Source organism: Haliaeetus albicilla, chromosome 17, assembly GCF_947461875.1.
Source record: "Haliaeetus albicilla chromosome 17, bHalAlb1.1, whole genome shotgun sequence".
Taxonomy (NCBI): domain Eukaryota; kingdom Metazoa; phylum Chordata; class Aves; order Accipitriformes; family Accipitridae; genus Haliaeetus; species Haliaeetus albicilla.
The window spans coordinates 10,286,170-10,302,350 of NC_091499.1; the positions used below are offsets into that span (position 1 = coordinate 10,286,170).

The 16,181-nt window shown below is 45.4% G+C and overlaps 2 protein-coding genes across 3 annotated transcripts in view; both read left to right on the top strand.

Annotated features, from left to right (window-relative positions):
• The first annotated feature begins 1,191 nt into the window (after positions 1-1,191).
• On the top strand, positions 1,192-3,964 carry RIPPLY2 (ripply transcriptional repressor 2). The gene is made up of 3 exons (XM_069804787.1): positions 1,192-1,666; positions 1,796-1,860; positions 3,685-3,964. The coding sequence occupies exons 1-3, from the start codon at positions 1,469-1,471 to the stop codon at positions 3,848-3,850; spliced, it is 429 nt and encodes a 142-aa protein (XP_069660888.1). The 5' UTR covers positions 1,192-1,468; the 3' UTR covers positions 3,851-3,964.
• A 1,180-nt stretch (positions 3,965-5,144) lies between these two features.
• Positions 5,145-16,181, top strand: part of CYB5R4 (cytochrome b5 reductase 4) — a 44,413-nt gene continuing 33,376 nt past the window's right edge. For both annotated transcript variants that reach the window (XM_069804788.1, XM_069804789.1), the window contains exons 1-2: positions 5,145-5,270; positions 6,502-6,655. In XM_069804788.1, the coding sequence (XP_069660889.1) occupies positions 5,196-5,270; positions 6,502-6,655 (229 nt within the window). In that variant the 5' untranslated portion in view covers positions 5,145-5,195. The remainder of the gene's footprint in view (positions 5,271-6,501; positions 6,656-16,181) is intronic.

Here is a 16,181-nt window from a genome sequence, read left to right on the forward strand (position 1 = left end):
TTTCTAAGTAAGAGGTTGCTTTTCTTCAAAAATGCTATTCAGTCTACATCTGGTTTTGACTTAAAGGTCTGAAAAAATGCTATTAATCTGATTACATTTCCCACACAGCTTCTAATACGTAACGTTTTTTACAACTGGTACTGCTGATACTCTTCAGTGAAACAGACTGTGCCGAAGATACAGTGGAGAAGGCAGAAGGAACCTTCTACCTGCAGCTGTTGTTGAGCAGTGCTAAGGTAGACACACTCCTTATGGCTACACTCAAAAAGGCAGAATATTATTCCAAAGAGTACAGTGCCTCAGTCTTTGCAGTGCCTCAGTAAAGTGAGTCTTTAATGGGCCAATGAATTACCTGGGTTTGAAGCCCTCCTTCAGCATCTAGGGCAGCTCCATCCCACCAAACCTCCTAGCTTCCCCAGGGCTGATGTTATTACTGTTTACTAGCTCCTATATATCATCACTCTGCTGTTTCTGTGCGACTCGCGCATCCGTGCTTGCAATCTCAGAAAGAAAAGGGGAAGAGAAAATAAAAATAAGCTCCCTCGGTACTGCAGAACACAGAAACGGCACGAGTTTGGCATAAAACCTTGCACGTTTAGCGACAGCGTCATGAAGTATCGGGACCACGCGAGAAAGAATCAAGGCAGGCACGTTTCCTCGGCAAAAATACCCTATTAAAAAAAAAAAAAAAAGCCACTACGCTAACTCAGAGAGCAACGCTGTCTTAGGGGGAATATGTGACAGAGCGTACCGGTGAGGGGGGGCCTGACGCGTTACGAAATGAGGACCCCTCCAAGGAGCGTCATTTTCTCCACCACCCCCGGGGGGAAAGAAATTCCTTTGTCCGTCCCTGCGCGGCCGCCTGGGGAAGCGCTCCCCCCCCTCACGGCAGCCGTGCATCCCACCGGCTCGGCCCGCGGTGCCCGGCGGAGCGGAGGCCGCTGACCCTCCAGTCCCACGGGCCTCTCCCTGCCGCTCGGGGGGGGGGGGGTGGGATAAACCAGATAAACGAGCATTTCCAACAACAAAAGCCCGCGCTCGCCGCGGTTTGACCCCCGCCGCCAGGGCGGGAGAGCGGCCCGGGCGAGTCGCCGGGGCTGCCTCGCCTCGCCTCGCCCCGCCCCGCCGCCCCCCGCTCCGTCCGTCCGTCCGTCCGTCCGTTCCCACAGCGGCTCCCCCCCGCCCCGGCAGCAGCCCATGTGTCTGCTCAAGTGCGATTAACACCGACTCGCCAAATCCCTCCCGCCCACCCCCGGGGGCCATTTGGGCCATGCACGCGCCCGCGCCCCGTGTTTACACAGCGGCGTCCTTCGCGCGGAGCCCTTTTTTTTTTTTTTTGTCGATGGCGCCGGCAAATGAGCCGGGGGAGGTGGGCTCCGCGGCCCGCAGCGGCCGCCGCCGGCTATAAAAGCCCTGAGGGGCCGGGGCGGGCAGGGCCAAGGCGAGCGGCCGCGGGAACCGGCGGAGGATGGAGGGCGGAGGGACGGGGCGCGGCTGCCCCCGCCCGCCCTCGCCGCCGAGGCCCCTGCAGGGGCACTCGCCCCTCTCCTCCTCCTCTTCCTCCCTAACGTTCCTGCCCTTGTCCCGCAGGTCCGCGCCCTTCTGGAGGCCCTGGGTACCCGCGCCCGGTGAGGCGGGCCGGCGGAGCGGCCCCGGCCCCGCCGCGGTGAGTGGGGCGAGTGGGTGGTGTCTAGGGAGTCCCGGGGGTGTGTGTGTGTGTGTGAGGGGGGTGTGTGGGGGTCTGCTCGGGCTGGGTGCCGTGCCGGCGGCCTGATCTCTGCTCTCTCCTCCGCAGCCTCACAGCCCCCGCGGGCTCCCGGACCTCTCCCCAAAGCCGGCGCAGTACACGCACCCCGTCAGGTAAGTGGGTGCCCCGGGGGGCCGCCGGCGGGTCCCGCGGGGGGAGCTCGGGACGGCCGATCCCGGGGGAAGCGTCCCTTGCTGGGCCAGCGGAGGGCCGGGGTGGGCCAGCGCTCGCTCGCCCGCCCCTTTTGTTCCCACCCACGTATTTATGTAGAGATGAAAAGTGCCTTCGGAGGGATCCGGCCACCGAAGCGCTCTTGAACTGACAGGTCCTTGGGGCAAACGGTTGTCAGCACTTGTGGATTCACCAGATCGTTAAGAGGAGATGTTGGCACGCTTCTGTGGCGTGGGACTTAGACATGTTACACAGTTACGTGGTTTGGTTGTGGTTTTGGGGGCTTTTCTTTTTTTGCGGTGGCAGGGTTGGCTGAAGCACCTTGCTACTCACTCCTGTGCCCGGAATTAAAAAAAGGAAGGGGGATAGCTCCTAGGCTGTCTTGCTGTGCAAACCTCCAGTGTCGTCCCAGCGTGAGGAAGCAGGTGCAGGCATGGGACAGAGTGGCAGGAGGAGAGGGTAGGGACTGACTAAGCCAGCATTGCTGAGGAAAATACTCATGTAACTAGTGCTTTAATGATGAAGGTGACGATAGTGCCTGCACTGTCAGTTCTGAAAAGGAAATAAAGAAAATAACTACAGTTATAGAATCTGCAGGAGAGTCTGTATTCAGAAGTACTAGTGGGTGTTGCAAGGTGCTTAAAGTAACTGCACAGGTAGCTCTTCCAGGCGAGATGCAGCTTTCTCTCAAATCTAGGCTCTGATCTTTCAAATACTGATGCACAGACTATCTAAGCAAGTGCACAGATTCTGACTTCGCTGTGACAGCTCGCATGCTTAGGTACCAGTGAATGCTGCAGGGAACACTGGGAACTGAGAAATGTTATAAAGCGAGTGCCAGTTACTTTGTGCTGCAAAGGAAGCAGCGTTCTGTTACACAGTAGCCTAGAAAGCACTTTTGTAATTGCTAGAAAACCATCTAGTTCTGTTTCTTAATGTATTTCTATTACAAACAATCTGTAGTCAGCATTTAATCATGTTGCAATGTGCTAGACCCTCAGCTCTTGGGACTTCTATTGTCTGTTTCTCGCATCTCCTTCCAAACTGTAAGCAAAAGAGGATGCTAGCTGAAAAGGAACCGAAACTGTGGCATATATTAATTGCAACATATTATCTCACTAGCTGATAGCCGTTGCTAACCACCATATTGTCAGCAATTTTTATGTTAATTTCTGGATACAACACAGACTAAAATCTAGACCCATGGGGCATCTTCCATAAACAGTCTCTTGGATGATTCTTCTTGGAAAGATGGGTGAAATATCAAGGTCTGATCCCCCTAGACCTTTATCATTCCTTTCACTTTGAGATTTGTCTCACACCATTGCAAACAACTACCTAGGTTGGGGACCTTCAGTAACAAAACTACTAATCTAATCCAAATATACTGGGGATCCTGTTTGAGATCCACTATATTCCCCAGGAATTGTTTCAGTGAGGGCAGCACTACTTGGATAAGATCCCCAAGTAATACTGTTAATGAGGTACTGGAGCAGGAAGTTTCAGATGCAGTGAACCTTGGTCTTCAGAGTAGTTTTGCTGCATAACTAGCACTTTAAGTGCATCTTTATCTCTTCAGATGAAAATACAGAATCCAGAGAATATTTTTTCTATCTAAATGTGGAAAGCAGTTTAGCAATTGAGCATGTGAGGAAAAACTCTGTAGGATGCTTGTCTTAACAGAATTTCACTGCTGTTTCTTGTCTGTCAGCTTCCAAGTAGAATATGTAATAACAATAAGCAAACCTCTTGTATACTTGTTTCAGACTATTTTGGCCCAAATCAAGGTGCTATGATTACTTATACCAGGAAGCTGAAGCACTTCTGAAGAACTTTCCAGTTCAAGCTACAATTTCCTTTTATGAAGACTCAGATACTGAGGATGATGAAGATGAACCGGAACAAGATTCAAGAACAGAATCAGATTGCTGATTGCAGAAAAGGCCAATGCAACTTCTAAGACTTAATTTAAACTTAATATAAAAATGTATTATAGTATTTTTAAAGATAATTTATTTGTATGTAAGTTATTCTTAATAAAACTGAAATGTCTTGCAATTTTATCTGAGCCTTTTTCCTTTGCTCTACTCCTGTCCTCTTTTAGGCAGGGAAGGTATTGATTATTTTTTATCTGAGGTCCTATATTTTGTAGACTGTAACTTTGGATGTCAGTCGGAGAACAGATGCCTTGCTTTAAAGGGCTCTATGGTTACATGTGACTTCCTCAAAGTTTGAGGACACAAGGAAAGCTTTTTCATTGTGATTTAGCAGGCTCCATGGGGAAGCATACCAAGGAATCATTGGATTAAGTATTGTAATGTTGTGCCTGCTGTTACAATGGGGTTTCAAACATGGAAAAGAAATGATATAGCTGTTTTCCAGATGGAGAGAAGGGTCTAAATTCTACTCTAGTTTTTGCTGTTAGAGAAGGGGTTTGCCTTAAGTCACTCACACTCTCTCATGTACATGAGCTGTATTGTTATATGTACAGTATGGGACTACCAGTTTTGTTTGTAAAGTGGACGTTAAGAAATGAGGAAAAAGGTCTAATGTGAGTTGTTTTGAGGGTTTTTTTTGATAATCGAAGCAAAGTTTGGTACCAATCACCGTGCAGGCCAAAACCCCTAAAGGAACAAAAAGGAAAAAAAAAAACCCAAAACCAAACAAAAACCCCGCAAACCAAAAGCTTTAACTCAAAGGCCAGTTTTGTCGGGTACAGCTGCAGTACGTACTTGAAGCTACCCCTGCCCGAGCGCTCCCCTCTGCGCTACCGCAGCCTCCTCACCCCTTCGCCTGCGGGGGGAGGCAGGTACCAGCACTCCCGCCCGTTCGAACAACCTCCGAGCACCGCACCTGGCGCTGAGAGACCCGGACCTGAAGCCGAGACTATAGTGCAATGGAAGACAAAACTCCTCGGGGCGGACAAAAAGGCTCACGCGCTACACGGCGCCTTCTCCTCAGCACCCTTCCCTGAGGGAGGGAGGGAGGGAGCCCGGGACCCCCCCCCCCCAGGCCCCGCGACGGCAGATATCTGGTCCCGGGCGGGTTCCACCGAGACCCCCGTCCCTCAGACGAGGCGGCCCGGCCGGCAGTAACAGGCCGCCTGCGCGCCTCAACCCCGCCCGGGCCTGGGCTCCGCCCGCCGGGCCTGGGCTCCGCCCGCCGGGCCTGGGCTCCGCCCGCCGGGCCTGGGCTCCGCCCGCCGGGCCTGCGCCCTGTGCCGGAGCGCTCCGCCCGCCCGCCCGCCGGGGCGCAGGCCGCGGCCCGGGCCGGCAGGATGCTGAATGTGCCGCCGCAGGCCTTCCCCGCGCCCAGCTCCCAGCAGCGGGTGGCTGCGGGCGGCCGCGCCAAGGTAGGGGACTAGCCGCGGGGGTGGCGGTCAGTTGCCGGGGCCTTCCCCGGCACCGCGGCCCTGCAGGGGCTGCCGGTGACCGTCGCTGGGGGCGGGCCCGAGGCCCCGGCCCGGTGGGGGCGGCGGTTTGTCCCCGGCTGCGCGGCCTGGCCCCTCTCGGCGAAGCCGCGGGGGTTTGTCGGCCGGCTCTCGGTTGCGGCTGGGGCAGGGCTGCTTCTGGCCGCTTGCTTCCAAGGGGTCTGGTCCTCCGGCAACCGCCGAGGGGACGCGGCGGCTCTGGCAGGGCCCGCGGGCGAGGGGCTGGTCTGCGGCGCTGAAAAATCCTTCGCACTTCTCGTTTTAGAAGGCGGTGGTGACAGGGCTGCCTGCTCTGCCTTCCCAGGTTGTCTCGGGGTTCCTCCTGTGCTCAGGCGGAGACCCTCGCCTTGAAATTACTGCGCGCAGCTTACACTGGACCTGTTAGGTCTTCGTCTTTGGAGTGGTTTGGGGGGTACTTGGTGTCTGCAGACCTTGCTTGGAAAGCACGCTTGTGCTTAGTCTAAAGCAGCCTCGAGTAATGTGGGTCTACGTGCTCTTTAGTTTTCTCGCTTCTGGTTTTGCTGCAGTTTGTAAGACCATGATTCTTTAGCCCTGTTCCCTGCTGTTAGAGTTGGGATCAAAGGGGTTCCCCAGTCGGTGGTGCTGTTGAAAAGGAAGGTGCTAGACACCCTGAAGATCTTGCTGTCCTTTCCAGGGCAGGCCATGGCTATTATGTCCCTGGTAGGCCAGAAGACTTCAGTCCCAGCTTTCTCTGGGTGAGATTTCCAGTTGCTGTGGGGCTTGTGGGAAGTCTTTATGAATGTTGTGAAGGTGAACTTTCCTACCTTGTCCTACCTGGCCATGGTTTTCAAATCTCTCTCCTTTGTTGCTCATAGGTTTCCAGGCCATAACTCAAGTGATGCTGATAAAAACTTTTTACCACCACAAGAGGATTTGGTATCTGCAGTTTGCTTTGGGAAGAATCGTCTATAAATGTTTGTTGATGTTCAATAATTCCCTTGTCTGGGTTACTAAATAGGATACTTTCTTAAGCACTCTTACTGCTGAGTAAGGCTCCCAAATATCAGTGAAGAATATGGGTTGTGTTATTTCTTGTTTTGTCCGAGTCCTCCTAGGAAGCTTAGAAAAGTGCATTGAATGGCTCTTTCTTCCTTTAGAGTTTAATAATGTTTGTACATTTGTTATTTTTCAGGTACCTTTAAAACCAGGAAGGAGTCTTATGGATTGGATTCGACTAACTAAAAGTGGAAGGGACTTGACTGGTTTAAAAGGGAGGCTAATTGAAGTGACTGAAGATGAGCTTGCTAAGCACAACAAAAAGGAGGACTGCTGGATATGCATAAGAGGTTGGTTGCTGTGATGTTTTTTCTACGTTTTTTGCCTAGCTTCTCTCTTCTTCTGTACTTAAAGAAGCAGCAGCAAAAACCAAACAACAGCAAAAGCCACACCCCAAACCAAACTATGCGCCTTCTATGTTTAGGCCAGGTGTAATCTTGACATAATTGGGGACAACTTTGTTCAAGTTAGAGATTGTCTGTCACAAAGATTTTCTTTGCTTTCAGACCTTTCTTAAGAAGTCTTCCAAGTGGGCATATTTTGCGCATAACTTATATCTGCATGTGAAAATAATAAAACACAAGATTGTAGATGATGCCTCAAATAATGAGGGCTTAGCAAGAATAAGGCACTGAAAACGCTGACATGTACTTACGCTCCTTAGTCTTGGAAAGTTTATTATCCTTAGCAGTTGACTATTTTTAGTGGTTGCTTTAAAGCATCCAGAGACATATAAATACTAAAAATGTTACTTAAATCTGTAGAATGGTTTTTGGGAAATAAGTGTGCAAGCCCATGTATTACTTCATAAAACTTAGTAAGGTAAATGCCAGTTGCCACACAGAACAATTGTAATCTCTATCTAGCATAACAGATATCTGTGGTAACTAAGCCAGTCTATTTATGTTGTTATTTTTATGAAAATTTAGCTCAAAAGTTGGAAGTATTGTATGTTATATGTTAACATTGTGTGGAAGGTGGTTTGGAACAATAGCTGTGGCTAGAAGAGTATTTTTGGTGCTGAAAATGAAGTTCCTAGTTGTCTTGCGGAAAGGAGTAAAATGTTTGCTCTCCAGTTTAATAATTTAGAGGCTAAAATATATTAATACTGCCTTAAATTCATTATGACATAACAGCACTTCTATGAAGACAGATTGAGAGCATCAGAGTAGCTAATGTGACATTTTTTTAGGAAGAGTGGTTCATTTAGTGGTAGCTTTGATCTGGTAGGGGACAGCATTGATATTTGACATAATGTCATCTCAACTCCAGCAAAAGAGAGTTAAGAATTTCTCTATGAGGGCGACTGTATGTTTGTTGGGTGTTAAAAGGGGATGAGAGTAAAGTAAGGGTAAAATGTCATTCAGTACTGGCTTTTGAACAAAAACAATAGGATTGTTAATGCTCTGTGTGCACATGCTAGCAAAACTATAGTGGGAGGAGAGCTAAAGAAAGCTTATTTACTGTGGAGGTCTGTTCTCTTTTCTCTCAAAAAGGGACATCTACTACTGCAGACAGAATCACTGCTTAAAAATGCTTCTGTTTTTGTTTTAGTCTCTTATTCCCCCTTGACTACATCTCTGAGGTTGGTTTTTACAAGAACTCCATCATGCTGCTTCTGTATCTTTAGATTTTTCCATCTCTGCCTTTTTGTTCTAGGACTATAATTAAAAAAACAGAGTAACTGAGAATCCTGGTAGATTATCTGTAGACCTGATATGTGGACAGGTAGTAAAATAACACCGTTATGGAAAAGCTAAATGAGGTTTCTGCATTGGTAGTTAGACTGTGTCTCTATAAGAAAGAGCAGAAATTGATGAGAGGAATGTGAAGTAAAAGAACAAAAAGAGCTAACTTTGTTCAGAAAACCAGTATGAAGATCATTAGAGAAAGCTGTCATATAGGCCACAAATTTATATATAAAGTGGGATGTCAGGGGTGTTAAAAAAAGCATGAAGGGTATATAAATGAGATTGCTTTTGCTCCTGCAAGTTTGATGGTCAATTGAACATTTGACTAATATTCAGGAGGTCCTAACTATTTAGATACTTACATTTTATTGCCTGCAGTAATCAATGCTGCACACAAGATGGCATAGTGGATACATCCATCAGAAGATCGGTTCGGTAAAATACGCAAAGGTCCTTCCTTTGTTGTCTGAGATGCTTGTTCTTACTAGCTAGGATTGTCCCAAGCATGTCTCCCCTCAGCCCAGTGCTGGATGCCTACCTCTCCTTCTGAAGTACTTGCTGTACACTTCTTAATGTGTTAAAAGCTTCTTACGAAAGCACTGGCACAGTTTGTAGCTTCCTGTTTTGATAATGCTACTGATTCAGAGAAATTGACTCAATAGTTTGATTAACTATTAAGTAGGTATTCTTTATTGGCAGCGCTGGATGCACGGGGGATCGCTCCACCTATCGTGCACACCGTCAGGTCTAATTGTGCAGGTTAAATACATGTTCTATATACATATTCACTAGATTTCTGAGAAATGTTATACATATTCATTAGTTTTCCGGGAAACTATTAGCATATGCAAATGTCCTTTACGCAGGCGCATTGAAGGTCTCTGGTGGTCTTCAGGAGTCCTCCGGTGGTCTTCCATAGTCTTCCTCACTTGTCCGCTATTTGACCCTTCTCAGGTGATTCTGCGCAGTATGGTCTTTTACATGTTTTAATACATCAGTGCTCGTTAGTGTTCTTATTATCTAAGTTCTCAGTAGTGGTGTAAAAACCATATGGTTAGTTTAAGCTAAATTATCTACAAGGACGAGAACAAAGGCAGGAGTTCTTATCTTTTCTGGCCCTGTCTATTCAAGCAAGGCCTCTACTTGAGCCTTCTTGACAAGATCGTAAATTTATCAAACATTTAATTAAGTTTTGTGATTGTTCATGGTTCCTTCTTGCTCATCACTCCCAAGTACCAGTCTCTGACAGGCTTAATCCTTGACGAGCACTAGTCTTTGGTATGTAAAGTTACAGAGAGACAGTCATTAAGCAATTAGCAGTTCATTCTCTATATCAATCCCCCCTTTTCTTTAAACCTTTGCAAATTCTTTTGCAACTATAGGATTCCACTACTCCCGAGAGACCGTGTAAAATATTTTCTGGTTTCTACTTGATGTCTGATTTTATTTCGTTTCCAACTTTCGTAATTTTCTACTGTGCCCTGACAACACCACACAAAACACTTAAGCATAATGCAGACCATCATTCCTAAAGTCATTAAAATTATAACCACAATAAGAATTTGCTTTAGCCACCTGAAATTTGGCAGCCAGGATGTTAGTTTGTCCCACAGTTCTCTAAATCCCCATGAGAGGTCATCGTTTGTTATTTCATGTAGTATTTTGGTCTGTTTCCAAATTTCTTCTAAGTCGGTGGAGATTCTTCCACTTTGATCATCATGATCTGGAGAACCGCAGACCTGTGGGATGACCGTCCATGGCCTCTCAGGTGCTCTCTTTACTCTTGAATAGTGGATCCAGGCTGGCTGTTCCTTGATCTTAATAGCAGTGAAGGTCGTCAGCAACACTTGATAGGGTCCGTCCCATTTCTCCTCCAGAGGTTGTCCTGAAAAAACCTTTACATATACATAATCACTCGGTTTAAAGGGATGGATTGGTTGATCTAACCCTCTAGCCCTGGTTCCTAAAACTTCTTTATTTATATTTTCCAACTGCTTCTGGAGGGATACCATGTAGTCACACAAATACCCTGCACCCAGTTGCGTTAAATCTTCTCCTGTAAATTGAAATTGATATGGTCTCCCATACAATATTTCAAAGGGACTTAAATTTTCCTTTGTTTTTGGTTTCACTCTCATTCTAAGCAATGCCAGGGGAAGAGATTGGGGCCAAGTTAGATTAGTCTCTTGACCAATTTTTGCTATTTGTTGCTTAATTAAATTATTCATCTTTTCAACTTGCCCACTTGCCTGAGGTCTATATGGGGTATGTAACTGCCAGTCTATCTTCAAAGTTTTGCTCACCTGCTGTACTACTTTGGCACAAAAATGAGAACCTCGATCGGAAGATATTGTTGCTGGAATTCCGAAACGAGGAATGATTTCATTCAACAATATCCTAGTTACTTCTCTTGCTTTGTTTGTTCGGCAGGGGTAAGCCTCTGGCCAGCCTGAAAATGTGTCAGTCATGACTAACAGGTATCGGTACCCCCCTTTTCTTGGGAGCTCCGAAAAATCAATTTGCCACTGTTGTCCTGGATAATTTCCTTTGCCAATTATCCCCAACTTTACTTTATTTGCCACATTAGGGTTATTACGTAAACAAATTTCACACTCTTGAGATATTTGTTTCACCATTGTATACAGATTACGTCCTATTAATTTCTGATTTAAGTTTTTGTACAGGGCATCTGCTCCCCAATGTGTCTTATTATGTTCAGTTAAAACTGTTGTCCATATTAAATTGGATGGTATTACTATACGATTATCTGCTAAATGAACCCATCCATCTGACTCTACTTTACCATCCAGATCTTCAATTAATTTTAGGTCTTCCTTTGAATAATTTGGTTTCTGATTTGTACTTACAGTCTGGATTTTACCGTCTGGTATTAAGGATAATGTTTCTGCTTCCACTTCTTCTGCCACCCGCCTAGCCTCATAATCTGCTAGTCGATTTCCAATTTCTGAATCTGTGTTTCCTTTTTGGTGTCCTCGACAATGCACGATAGCTACCTTTTCTGGTTGCTTCACGGCTTCTAATAGTTTCAAGATTTCTTCTGCATGTTTTATTTGCTTTCCTTGAGCAGTTAGCAATCCTCGTTCCTTCCAAATTGCACCGTGAGCGTGAACTACTCCAAATGCATATTTAGAATCTGTCCAAATGTTTATCTTTTTCCCTTTTGCCAATTCCAATGCTCTGGTAAGGGCAATTATTTCCGCCTTTTGCGCTGAAGTTCCAGAAGGCAATGACTTAGATTCGATTACCTGTTGGGTGGTTGTGATTGCGGATCCTGCTTTACGTTGTCCCTGTTTTATAAAACTACTCCCGTCGGTATACCAGGAGTTTTCAGCATCCTCCAGAGGTTCTTCTTTGAGGTCTGGTCGACTGGAATATATAGCTTCTACTGTTTCTATGCAGTCATGTGTCACTGGTTCATCCAAAGTTCCACTAAGAAAAGAGGCTGGATTGACAATGTTAGTAACTACAATTTCCACATCATCTTGTTCTACTAACACTGCTTGGTACTTTAAGAATCTCTGGGGCGAAAGCCAATGGCTTCCTTTCTGTTCCAAAACTGCTGAAACTGTATGGGAGACTAGCACTGTTATTTTCTGTCCCATGGTAAACTTTCGGGCTTCTTGAATATTGATAACAACTGCTGCAACAGCTCGAAGGCAACCAGGCCATCCTTTGCTCACCTCGTCCAGTTGTTTGGAGAAATAAGCTACTGCTCGTTTATAGGGACCAAGTCTTTGTGCTAGTACTCCCAAAGCTATTCCTTGTCTCTCATGAGAAAACAGCCAAAACGGTTTTGAAACATCCGGCAGTCCTAGAGCAGGAGCTCTCATTAGTTCTCGTTTGAGCTGCTTAAATGCATTTCGTGTTTCTCCAGTCCAAATTACTTTTGACTGGTCTCCCTTTATCAATTCATATAATGGCTTTACCAATAATCCATAATTATATATCCAAAGGCGACACCAACCTGTCATTCCCAGAAAGGTCCGCAGCTCTTTTACCGTTTGGGGCTCCGGTGTTCGGCAAATGGCTTCTTTCCGCTCAGTCCCGAGCTCCCGTTGTCCTCCCGAGATTTCAAGTCCCAGGTAGGTCACACGCTGTCGAACCAGCTGGGCTTTCTGTTGAGAGACTCGATATCCACTTAAACCCAAAAAATTAAGAAGATTCACAGTCCATCGAATACAGCTTTCCCTGGTTTCAGTAGCTATTAAGAGATCATCCACATATTGTAACAAGATTCCTTCATTGTCTGGGGGTACCCAAGTTTCAAGCTCTTTCACCAATTGATTTCCAAAGATAGTGGGGCTATTCTTAAAGCCTTGAGGTAATACTGTCCATGTTAGCTGAGTTCTTCTCCCGGACTCAGGATTTTCCCATTCAAAAGCAAACAAATTCTGACTCTCTATGGCTAAGGTCAGGCAGAAGAAGGCATCCTTCAAATCCAGCACAGTAAACCAAACTTGGTTATCTTTTAGTTTTGTTAACAGAGTATATGGATTTGCGACTACTGGATGTATATCCTCAGTAATCTTATTTATCGCTCTCAGATCTTGGACTAACCTATAGCTTTTCCCGTCTGCCTTTTTAATTGGTAGTATAGGTGTATTATATTCTGATTCACACTCAATCAATATTCCATATTGTAGAAACTTGTCAATTATTTCCTTGATCCCCTTCCTATCATCTAATTTCAGGGGATATTGCTTAACTTTGACAGGTTCTTCTCCTGGTCTCAGCTTAATTACTATAGGGGCTGCATTTTTAGCTTTTCCTGGAACCTCAGAGGCCCAGACTCCAGGATATACTTGATCAACAATTTCTGGAGGTACTTCAAATTTTGGTTCAGCTTGTATTAATGCCAAGCTTAAAATGTTAATTAGCTGGTCTTCCTTGATTTTTAATTCCATTTTTCCTTTTTCAAAAACAATTTCTGCTTCCAATTGTTCTAGCAAATCACGGCCTAACAAGGATTTTGGAGATCCGGGCAAATACAGAAATTTATGTATTCCTATTTGTTTACCCAATTTATATTTAAGTGGTTTTAGGAAATAAGTCTTTTTCTGCTGGCCAGTAGCTCCCACTACAGTCACAAACTCTTCATCCTCCGGTATCAACCTTTGATTTAACACTGAATAGGACGCTCCCGTATCTACAAGAAAATCCACCTCTTGTTCTATTTTCCCTAGCTTAACTTTAACCAGTGGATCCGCTAGGGTGGATTCCCCCGGTCCCCCTCATTGACCAGAGGTAACATTGGCTACGACAGCTTGTGCTCCACTTAGCTTAGGACATTGTCCTTTCCAATGGCCTATTTCTTTACAATAAGCACATTGGTCCGATCTTAGGGGCTGGCGTGAGCCTCCCCTCCTTCCAGTTCCCCGACCTCTCCCACGAAGGGAGTTGTCCTGCTTTCCCAGTGCAGCTACGGTAGCTGCAGCAATAGCTTTTCCATTTTTCGTCTCTCATCCCCTTCTCTGTTCCGATACGTTCTCCAAGCTTCCTCTATCAATTTTTCTAAGTCCCTTATCTCAGGCTCTTTCAGTTTCTGAAGCTTTCGCCTTATGTCTTCTGAAGATTGTCCTAAAAACAAAAAGACTAACTGTTGTTTTCCCACTTCAGATAAGGGATCTAAGGTAGTAAATTTCCGCATAGCTACTCTTAACCGATCAAGAAACTCTGTGGGAGTTTCAGTCTGACCTTGTTTCACTGCATACAGACTTGACCAGTTAACTGCTTTCGGTATCGCATTTTCAATACCAATTTTTATCCATTCTTGATATTTTTTCAACAATCGGTAATCATGGTCATCATTAGGGTCCCAATTGGGGTCTGTTCTCGGTACGTGATTATCTACCGTACCGGGTAAAACCCCAGCAGTTATTTGAATTTGGACCTGAGTCCGAGCATTCTTTATTATTAATTGCTTTTCAGTTTCGGTTAAGGCATCTAACATCAAATCAATGTCCTTCCAATCTGGATCTTGATTTTTAACAATTAACTCAAATCTTTTAGCAACTCCCTCAGGATCATCCCGATATCCTTTTACCATTTCCCTCCATGAATCTAAATCATTCATCGTAAATGGCACTTTAATCCTCGTAGGACCAGTAGCTCCTATTGCCTGTCTTAAGGGAGCCTGGATTATTGGACCGACCTTACTCCGGGTGTGAGCTGTAATAGGAGTAAAACCTAAATCTTTCGTGCTCGTACCTTCATCAGGCTCTTTCGCACCTGTATCATCAGTAAAATTACCTTCTACGGGTGTTGGAGGTAGTACGGGTGGTGAAAAAACAAAATCTTCTATTCTTTCCTCAGTTTCCTTTAATTTTACACATCTTTGTCCTATACTACATGCCGAACAGCATCTCTTCACCTTCCCTGTAGTCCTTTTCTGCTCCTTTTCCATTGCTAACACAAGAGGGTCTTGTGGGGCCAAATTAATGCCACATTCTTTCTGCCACTCTGAATGATTTCTTAAAGTGAAAAACATATCTGCGTACATCACCTCATCCCATTTTCCTTCTCGCCTCAAAAACAACATCAATTGTAACAAAGTGCTATAATTCAACGTCCCATTAAAGGGCCATTTTTCATCACCATCTAACTTATATAAAGGCCACCACTGATTGCAATACTTTATTAAAGTTTTCTTATCCACACTTCCACCTGGCGGTCCCCCTATCTCCTTCCAGTGATCCAAAATACAGCCTAAGGGGCTCTTTTTCAATATTCCACCACTTTGTTTACCTCCCATATTACTCGTTTATATTTTTACCTTTCCAACCACAAACAATCTCAACTGTATATGTAGCCCGTTCCCTCTTGTCCCAGGGAGTCCAAACCCGACACTCAGAGCATTCAATATCCCCTCCACAATCTATTTGCAACCTCTGTTTGCACCACATGCATTCCAAGACATATGAGGGCATACACTCATTTCCTGGATGTAAAAGACACCACTCAATTACCCACATTTATACGATGCACCATACAGGGACTTTCTTACACCAACACCACAAAATGATTAAGATAATCAAACTCAAACTTACAATTACAATGCTAACATATAAATTCAAGTTCCACATCACCAGTGCGTCACACTTTGTTCGTCTCCGGCCGTACCCCTTGCAGAGTTACAAGACTGCGGATCAGAACTCCACACGCTCCGCAGCTGAGCTGCGTCTCATTTACTCAAACATTCAATCCACAGTTTTAATTGTCTTATGTTGTTTAGACCAAAATCCGCAAACGATATCCGTAATTCAGTCCCAGTAGCCGTTTACCTCATTCAGTAACCGAGAATGTCAAAATCAAATTCAAAACATAAACAAAAGCACATGAGTGGGTACCAAACCTAAAGCACACAAAGTGTATAAAAGCATACAGAGTGTACTGAAACAAAAGCACCCAAACATATACCACACCAAATGTATACCAAGGGTGCTAGCTACCTGGTATACACCATACTGCATAAGTTTACTTTTGTCTTATGACTTATGGATAGCTTTACAAATGACCGGACCCAAAAATAAAAGATTAAAGAATACCTTTACTCCTTTAGATGGTGTCCTTGTCTGCTCCCGCAGTGATCCGATTGAGGAGAGGAGTCCCTCCGGGAAATCCCGGGGGTACCCTGGGGAGTCCTGTTCTCAGCGGGTCCTGCAGCCGAGCAGAGCAGGTCCCATCTGGGGTGCCAGATTGATTCAGAGAAATTGACTCAATAGTTTGATTAACTATTAAGTAGGTATTCTTTATTGGCAGCGCTGGATGCACGGGGGATCGCTCCACCTATCGTGCACACCGTCAGGTCTAATTGTGCAGGTTAAATACATGTTCTATATACATATTCACTAGATTTCTGAGAAATGTTATACATATTCATTAGTTTTCCGGGAAACTATTAGCATATGCAAATGTCCTTTACGCAGGCGCATTGAAGGTCTCTGGTGGTCTTCAGGAGTCCTCCGGTGGTCTTCCATAGTCTTCCTCACTTGTCCGCTATTTGACCCTTCTCAGGTGATTCTGCGCAGTATGGTCTTTTACATGTTTTAATACATCAGTGCTCGTTAGTGTTCTTATTATCTAAGTTCTCAGTAGTGGTGTAAAA